Source organism: Babylonia areolata, chromosome 13 (genome assembly GCF_041734735.1).
Source record: "Babylonia areolata isolate BAREFJ2019XMU chromosome 13, ASM4173473v1, whole genome shotgun sequence".
NCBI classification, from domain to species: Eukaryota; Metazoa; Mollusca; class Gastropoda; order Neogastropoda; family Buccinidae; genus Babylonia; species Babylonia areolata.
This window is the reverse complement of record NC_134888.1, coordinates 4699314-4709313: the sequence shown is the minus strand read 5'-3', so window position 1 is coordinate 4709313 and position 10000 is coordinate 4699314. Positions and strand designations below refer to the sequence as shown.

Genomic DNA, 10000 nt, shown 5'->3' with positions numbered 1-10000 from the left:
CGTATACGCACGCACACACACACACACACACACACACACACACACATTCGCGTACACAGACACACACACACACACACACACACACACACACACACACACACACACACACACACACACACACACACACACACACACACACACACACAGACACACCGACATACACGCACGTGGACAAAGACAGAGAGACACAGACACACGCATGCGTAAATCCACACACACACACACACACACACACACACACACACACACACACACACGTGCACGCGCACACACTCACACACATACACACACACACACACACACACACACACACACACACACACACACACACACACACACACACACCTGCCCCCCACATCCACACACACAGAAAAGAGAGACAGAGACAGACACGACACACAGAGATTTAAAAAACAACAACACGAAAATCAGAACAACTCATAGAAACTCCGACATACAGACAGACAGACAGATAAACAGACGCTTTTCACTGATGACACAAAAGATAAAAAGCGATTTGCATGCTGAGGTTTTCGGACGGACGCTGACGGAGACTAGAGATAAAAAGTGCTTGTTTCACGTCTTGTGTGGTGCCTGTTTTTTTTTTTCCATTGGCAGGACCCAGCTGTGGCAGAAAGCCAAGGAACTTCTGGGACCCATTTCACGGGCGTTGAAACGGCTCAAGAAATTCGTGGAACAGGTAAGGGCAAGGCAGGGCAAGGCAAAGAGCGAACGTTCAGTTATAAGTTCGAACAGGTGAAGGTTTCCGAGTGGAGTGTGTGTGTGTGTGTGTGTGTGTGTGTGTGTGTGTGTGTAAGAGGGAGAAAGTTTGTAATATGATTAATTTTGTTGGGTTTGTGTGTGTGGGTGGGGGTTTGGGGGGGGGAGGAAGGGGAGTTGGAGAGGGTGGAGTGGTGTGGGTGTGTGTGTGTGTGTGTGTGTGTGTGTGTGTTTTGTCTGTGTGTGTGTGTGTGTGTGTTTGTGCGCGCGCGCGTGCGCGTGTAGATTATCTATATCTAAGAGAAGAAAAGAAAAGATGTGTGTGTGTGTGTGTGTGTGTGTGTGTGTGTGTGTGTGTGTGTGTGTGTGTGTGTGTGCGTGCGTGCGTACGTACGTATGTGAGGGTGTATTTGTGTGTGTGCGTGTGTATATTTGTGTGTGTGTGTGTGTGTGTGTGTGTGTGTGTGTTGGGTATAGCTTTTAGAAAAGTGAAGGGTGTTGAGGTAAGGGGCTCTAGAGTGCGCGCGCGCGCGTGTATATGCGTGTGTGTGTGTGTGTGTCCGTCCGTGCGTGCGTGCGTGCGTGTGTGTGTGTGTGTGTGTGTGTGTGTGTGTGTGTGTGTGTGTGTGTGTGTGTGCATTCGCGTGTGTTTGTGTGTGCCCGCGCGCGCGCGCGCGCGTGTGTGTGTGTGTGTGTATACGTGTGTAGGAGAGTGCGTGTACGCGAGCCTGATTGTAACGTGGGTTTTGTCAGAGAGACAGAGACAAACAAAGAGACAGAGAGACAGAGACAGAGAGACAGAGACAGAGACAAAGAGAGAGAGAGAAAAGAAAGATAGAAAGACAAAAGCCGAGAGAAGAGACGCGCGAGTAGAGGGGATGGTAAATGAAACACAAGGAGGGAGAGGGAGAGGGAGGGAGGGAATGAGGGAGGGAGGGGGGGAGAGGAAGGGGATGTTGGGGGGTGGGGGTGGAGGGGGCAGAGGGGCGTAGAGGTGGCAAGGGACAAGAAGAGTAAGACCAATACAGAGATACTCAACAAAGACTCCAGATGATTTTTATTTCACTTTCCGCCGCATGTAAGTCCCCTTGTGAAGACGACAGCGAACAACCAAATAACCAGCTATAATAAAAGTTTCAGTTTCAGTTTCACTTTCTCAAGGAGGCGTCACTGCGTTCGGACAAATCCATACACGCTACACCACATCTGTTGAGCAGATGCCTGACCAGCAGCATAACCCAACGCGCTCAGTCAGGCCTTGAGTGCATGCTTACATATTTGTGTACCTATGAAAGTGGATTTCATTTTACGTAATTTCGCCAGAGGACAACACTCTCGTTGCCATGGGTTCTTTTTCAGTGCGCCAAGTGCGTGCTGCACACGGGACCTCGGTTTATCGTCTCATCCGAAAGACTAGACGCTCAGTTTGATTTTCCAGTCAAACTTGGGAGAAAGGGCGAGAGCGGGATTCGAACCCACACCCTCACGGACTCTCTGTATTGGCAGCTGAGCGTCTTAACCATTCTGCCACCTTCCTCCGAAGACGAGATAATAAGACAAACGAGCAACAATATACAGCAATAGTTATACTACGACTCTCAAACTAGGAGGCAAAATTGCACTGGCTCTTAGTGCTGCAGCCTTGTGGGCTAGTTGGCCTTTTGGGAACTATCCCAACGCCGACTGTCCTAAAACCCTCTTGGGCCGAGAGAGTGGGGATGTAACTTGGGCAAGACACTCTCCACTTATAATCAAATTCTAGCCCACATAGTCGGAACAGCAGTTGCCTCCTCTGCTGTTGTGATGGTCATAGTCGGACACGACTATCATATATATATATATATATATATATATATATATGATATATGTTACAAGAGAGAGATGATAAAGGTATTCTGATTTCTGATTCTCGTCAGATTAGCAAACAGGAGTTTTCTTTGTAGTTAAAAGCTTTTGTAGAGAAGCATACATTTCTAACAACGCTGTCTTCAGTACAGCGATGACGATGAGGTCAGCTTAACTCTCTCCATACGAACGGCGAAAGAGACGACGTTAACAGCGTTTCACCCCAATTACCATCATCAAAATATTGCAAGCGGAAGGCTCTTATACTGAAGACGTGAATGTTGACAAAGAATACCACAATTCTGACGACGGAAGCTAAACGTTGGGTCATTCAGACACCCACTGGACATCCGAGAGGTCTGTGTAGAGGAGAAGAGAGGACTGGCCGTACTGAGTGAGTCAAAGAGGTGAAGGGGCCCCATGGTATTCGGGCCGAATATATATATATATATATACTTTTTTTTCGGCGCATAAAAAGAGAGATAGGGAGAAAGAGAGATAGTTGGGGGGGGGGGGGGTAGAGACAGGGAGGAGGGTGTATAGTCAGTCTGACATACCAACGGGGATTGACAGAGAGAGAGACAGAAAGAGACAGAGAAAGAAAGAAAGAAAGAAGGAGAGAGAGAGAGAAATGAAGAAAAAAGGAAGAAAGAGAGACAGAGAAAGAAAGAAAGAGAGATAGAGAGGGATGGAGAGAGAGACTGAAAGAAAGAAGAGAGAGAGGGAGAGAGAGAGAGAGAGAGAGAGAGAGAGAGAGAGAAATGAAGAAAAAAAGGAAGGAAAACAACAGAGAAATATACAGAGAAAGAGAGAGACAGAAAGAAAGAGAGAGAGAGTGGGTAGAGAGGGAGAGAGAGGGGGAGAGAGAGGGAGAGACAGAGAGAGGGGGGAGAAGGAGAGAGAGAGACAGAGACACAGAGAGAGAGGGGGGGAGAAGGAGAGAGAGAGAAAGAGAGAGAGAGAGGGAGACACACACACACACACACACACACACACACACAAACACACACACACACACACACACACACACACACACACACACACACACACACACACACAGAATCACAATGGAGAAAACGGAGAAGAGTAAAAAAACATCTATCACTTCGTCGAAAGCAACCTCCCTTTCCCCCTTTCTCCCCCTCCCCTCTCCTCTCCCCTAAACGCCGTCTCTCTAACATGGCTTGTCAGGTATATACAAGCAATCCATCTTGTGGCGTCACCTGTGAAAACACTACCAGCGGTATATATATACCTGGGAACGTTAAGGAACTTAGGGCAACGGGGTGGAGGAGAGAGAGAGAGAGAGAGAGAGAGAGAGAGTAGGGGGAGACTGGTAGATTTGAGGTAAGGTGAAACCACAGAGAGAGAGAGAGACGGAGGGAGGGGGGGGGAGGGGGAGGGGGGTGGGGGAGGAGGTTTGGGAAGGGGGGGGGGAGGAGAGGGAGGGGAGCATGAGGTAGGGGGGGAGAGGGGGTGGTGGTGTTGGTGGAGGGGTAGGGGGTGGGGCGGGGTGGGGGTTGGGCTGGGGGTGGGGGGGGGGGGTGAAGAGGCGGATGAAATGGTTGAAACCAAGAAAGGGGTAAAGGAATGGGTGGGGAAGGGGGGGGGGGAGGGAGGGGAACTATATGCTTGGAATGAAGGGCAAGGGTGTGGGTGGAGGAGGTGGAGGTGGAGGTGGTGGTGGTAGGGGTGAGGGTTGGAGGGGGTGGGTGGGTGGGTGGGTGGGGTGGTGGTGGTGGTGGTGATGATGGGTGTATGTGTGGATCGTATTGTGTTGTGTTGCGTCAGTCCGTGTCATTTTGTCATTGTTGTTGTTGTTGTTTCATATCGTATTGTTTCGTGTGGTATTGTATTGTATTAATAACTCTCTCCATACGAAACGGCGAAAGAGATGACGTTAACAGCGTTTCATCCCAACTACCATCATCAAAATAATTATTGCAAGCGGAAGGCTCTTATACTGAAGAGGTGAATGTTGACAAAGAATACCACAGTTCTGACGACGGAAGCTAAAAATTAATGTTGGGTCATTCAGACACCCACTGGACATCCGAGGGGTCTGTGTAGAGGAGAAGAGAGGACTGGCCGTACTGAGTGAGTTAAGTAATGCATGATATCGTGTCGTGTATCGCTTGGCATCGCATTGTATTGTGTTGTGTCGTGTCGTGTCGTGTCGTGTCGTGCCGTGCCGTGCCGTGCCGTGCCGTGCCGTGCCGTGCCGTGTCGTGTCATGTGTATTGTATTGTATTGTTAGAGAGACAGAGAGGGAGGGAGGAAGGGAGAGAGAGAGAGAGGGAGAGAAGGAGACACACACGCACACACACACACACACACACACACACACACACACACACACGCACGGAGGGAGGGAGACACACACACACACACACACACACACACACACACACACACACACACACACACACACACACACACACACACACACACACACACACACACATATATATATATATATATATATATATATATATATATATATATATATATATAAAGATTAGAACAGAGAAACTGGTTACCCACGTAAAAAACAAAAAAAACAAACGTACATTGGAAAAAGAAACATCTCGTTCGTCGCTCCACATGAAATGATACAGACTCGGATGTCTCTGACAAAACGGCTGACAGAAGAGAGGCTCGCAACAGAAGCAATCTGTCTTTGTCACAGCAGTCGTCAGGACCTGCAAACCAGAACATACCACCACCGTGTGGAAGGGATTGATGCATAGCGCACGTTGCCGTGTTGTTGTTTTTTGCTGACAGGTCTATGGCATATTTTTTTTAGCACTGTTTGCGGACAGCTAGATGGCATTCATAGCCCTGTTTTTTGCAGACAGATTAACATTGTTTTCCACCTCCCTTGATTACAGATATATACAGAACACATTTGCCACGTTTACAGATACATAGCATACGAGCCCTTGGTTACAGATGGACTGTATACATAGCCATATTCATAGATATACAGCATACTTTGCCCTGTTTACACATGCATAGCATACGAGCCCTGTTTACAGACAGGTGCACACAAACACAGCCCTTTTTACAGATACATAGCATACTTTGCCCAGTTTACAGATTCATTGTATACATAGCCTTATTTACAGATATATAGCATACTTTGCCCTTTTACAGATACATTGTATACATAGCCTTATTTATAGATATATATCATACTTTGCCCTGTTTACAGATACATTGCATACATAGCCTTATTTATAGATATATAGCATACTTTGCCCTGTTTACAGATACATTGCATACATAGCCTCATTTATAGATATATAGCATACTTTGCCCTGTTTACAGATACATTGCATACATAGCCTTATTTATAGATATATAGCATACTTTGCCCTGTTTACAGATACATTGCATACATAGCCTTATTTATAGATATATAGCATAGTTTTCCCTGTTTACAGATACATTGCTTGCATAGCCTTATTTATAGACATATAGGATACTTTGCCCTGTTTACAGATATATTGCATACATAGCCTTATTTATAAATATATAGCATACTTTGCCCTGTTTACAGATATATTGCATACACAGCATTGTTTGCTGACAGATATATAGCATACATAGCCTTGTTTACAGATGCGTAGCATATATAGCCCTGTTTACAGACACATAGCATACGTATCCTTGTTTACAGATACGTAGCGTGCATAGCCCTGTTTACAGACAGGTGCACATGCATGCCCCCCCCCCCCCCCCCTCACCGTCCCCCCCCCCCCCTTTTTTTTCAGATATATAGCATACATAATCCCGTTTACAGACATACATATCACACATAGCTCTATGAGAGACACAGGGAGAGAGAGGGAGGGAGGGAGAGGGAAAGAGGAAGAGAGAGAGAGACAGAAAGAGAGTGGGGGAGACACAAGGACAGCTGGCGAGAAGGAGAGATGGAGAGACAGAGAGAGATGGAGAGACAGAGAGAGAGAGAGCGATGGACACACACACACACACACACACACACACACACACACACACATATATATATATATATATATATATATATATATATATAAACTGTATGTTTGCGTGCTCGTGAGTGAGTAGTAGACTTATTACACGAGATATATATATATATACCCCACCTGTCACCCTCTCATCCCGTAATGCTCACAAACCGGTTGGCAGATGTAAGCCAAGCCTTTCACCAAACTCTCGGTAAATAACCTTCGCGCCAGAACCACCCACCCCACCCCCCCACCCACCCACAACACCCCTCCACCCTCCCTACACCTCCCCACCCACTCCTCTGATGAAAAAGATATAGCGTTTGTCAGGATGCAGAAATAAAAGAAAGAAAATTTGAAAGAAATGACGTAAAATAAAAAATTAATGGAGTGACGGAGACTTACGTTTGCTTCCGTCAGCCAGTCACTCGCTTCAGCCAGTGACGTAAGCGCTCAGCTGTTTAACTCTCTCCATACGAACGGCGAAAGAGACGACGTTAACAGCGTTTCACCCCAATTACCATCATCAAAATATAGCAAGCGGAAGGCTCTTATACTGAAGAGGTGAATGTTGACAAAGAATACCACAATTCTGACGACGGAAGCTAAAGGTTGGGTCATTCAGACACCCACTGGACATCCGAGGGGTCTGTGTAGAGGAGAAGAGAGGACTGGCCGTACTGAGTGAGTTAAAGAAATGAATCAAGGGGGCAGCGGTGTGGGCCCAGTGGTGATAATGCATCCGCATCAGGTGAGCGAGTGTCCTTGTTAGAGTTCGAGTTTCTCATGTTTCGGACTGAAGTGGGTTCCTTTTCTTTTCTTTTATTTATTTATTTATTTATTTATTTATTCATTTGTTGTTGTTGTTATTATTATTATTATTATTATTTTCATCATCATCATCATCAGCAGCAGCAGTAGCAGTAGCAGTAGTAGAAGCATCGTCATTAGCAGTAGTAGTAGTAGTAGTATCGTTATTAGTATTACTGTTGTTGGTATTATTATTATTATTATTGTTGTTGTTGTTGTTGTTTATCTTTTATTTATTTATTTATTTATTTTTGTTTTTACTCTACCCGCCGTTCCCTTCCACGAGACCTCGAATGAGGATGTTTTTATGTGTTGGATGCTAGCCCTTCGGATGATGAGACCACAACACAACACAACGCCGACGCGACGCGACTGACACGGCACACTGCAACCAACCAACCAACCAAGCAAGCACAGCCCAATCCAGTCCAATCCAACCCAATCCAATCCAATCTGATCCGATCCAACTCAGTCTGATACGAACCAATCCTATCCAGTCCTACCCATTCTGATACAATCGAAATACGACACCCCAAAGTAATTCCAGTCCAGACCAACCCAAAGTCAGCCCAAACCTGACCCCAGTCCAACCCATTCTGATACAAGTCAAACACATTCCAAAGTAATGCAGTCCAGTCCAATCCAGTCCAACCCTAAGCCAACCTGAACCTCAGTCACCCAACACAACCCAGTACAGTCTAGTCCAGTCCGATCCGAGAGAGAGAAAGACAGACAGACAGACAGACAGACAGACACAGAGAGAAATACAGACAAAGAGAGATAGATAGAAACAGAGAGAGAGAGACAGACAGACACAGAGACAGAGAGAGAGACACACACAGAGAGAGACAGAGAGACAGAGACAGAGAGACAGACAAAAAGAGAGAAAGACAGAGAGAGAGAGAGAAGGCAAGGAAAATACTGAAGTAAATTATTTTCCTTGTAAGCACATCATCATAATCACACACACACACACACACACACACACACACACACACACACACCTCCCCTGCCCTCCCCCCCCCCCACCCTCAACCTGCCCGCCCCCGCCCCCTGTCCCCCCACGCCCCCACCCCCCACCCCCACACACACACACACCTCACCTTTTCACCGAAAACTCAAAGCAGACAAAGCCACGTCCAAAAAGACTCAACACCTACACGACTGTAAACAATCCGTGCAAACAAACAAACAAACAAACAAACAACCAAGCGAAAAAAGTCCTTGAGTTAAACCCTTCAGATTCTGTTCGCCCTCGCATGACCGCTTCACACCCTGTTGATGTTATAGTCTCCCTCCGCGCTGTCTGAGGAAGTACGGGTGCCCTCTTCGTATCCTCAATGACAAGCTCGCAGCATTGCTGTTCGCAATTAACTCTCTTCTACCACACTGTCTTAAGAGTCTGCGCTGCAGTGAAGAATTATTAGTGCCTGCTACTATTTGTCATCTCTATTCTGACACCTCAAAGTCGGCCGCTTCTCTCTCTCTCTCTCTCTCTCTCTCTCTCTCTCTCTCTCTCTCTCTTGTGGTCTGTTCCTGGACGCTTACTTACACTCGGAATGATCTACCCCCTACTTTCGTTTTCTCAAAACCTTTCCGCTCAACTCTTTGAAGTCTGCCCTTGTTGTTCTTCTTGTTGTTGTTCTTCTTCTTCTTCTTTTTCTTCTTCTTCTCCTCCTTCTTCTTCTCCTCCTCCTCCTCCTCCCCCTTCTTCTTCTTCTTCTTCTTCTTCTCCTCCTTCTTCTTCTGCTCCTCCTCCTCCTCCTTCTCCTCCTTTTTCTCTTCCTCCTCCTCCCCCTTCTTCTTCTTCTTCTTCTCCTCCTCCTCCTGTTCCTTCTTCTTCTTCTTCTCCTCCTCCTCCTGTTCCTTCTTCTTCTTCTTCTTCTTCTTCTCCTCCTCCTCGTCATCCTCCTCGTCCTTCTTCTTCTTCTCCTCCTCTCCCTGCTTCTTCTTGTTCTTCTTCGTCGTTGTCGTCACCATCATCATCGTCACCACCATCGTCTTCATTATCATTATCGTCGTCCTCCTCCTCCTCCTCCTCCTCCTCATCATCATCATCTTCTTCTTCTCGTTCTTATTCTTGTCCTTCATCATCTTCATCGTCGTTGTCGTCGTCATCATCATCGTCGTAATCGTCGTCGTCGACGTCCCCCTCCTCCTCCTCTTCTTCTTCTTCAAGAACAACAACAACAACAACTACTACTACTACAACAACAACAACAACAACAACAACTACTACTACTACTACTACTACTACTACTACTAACAACAACTACTACTACTACTACTACTACTACTAACAACAACAACAACTACTACTACTACTACTACTAACAACAACAACTACTACTACTACTACTACTAACAACAACAACTACTACTACTACTACTACTACTAACAACAACAACTACAACTACTACTACTACTACTACTCAACAACAACAACAACAACAACTACTACTACTTCTACTACTACTACTACTTCTACTACAACAACTACTTCAACAACAACAACAACAACAACAACAACAACTACTACTACTACTACTACTACTACTACTACTACTACTACTTCCTTCTTTCCTTCCTGACTTCCTTCACAACAACAACAACTACTACTACAACAACAACA

The 10000-nt window shown here is 46.1% G+C and overlaps 1 protein-coding gene across 3 annotated transcripts in view; it reads left to right on the top strand.

Moving 5' to 3' along the window:
* Positions 1–10000, top strand: part of LOC143288997 (uncharacterized) — a 281730-nt gene that overhangs the window by 252714 nt on the left and 19016 nt on the right. For all 3 annotated transcript variants that reach the window (XM_076597740.1, XM_076597742.1, XM_076597739.1), the window contains exon 8: positions 619–700. In XM_076597740.1, coding sequence (XP_076453855.1) covers positions 619–700 — 82 coding nt within the window. The remainder of the gene's footprint in view (positions 1–618; positions 701–10000) is intronic.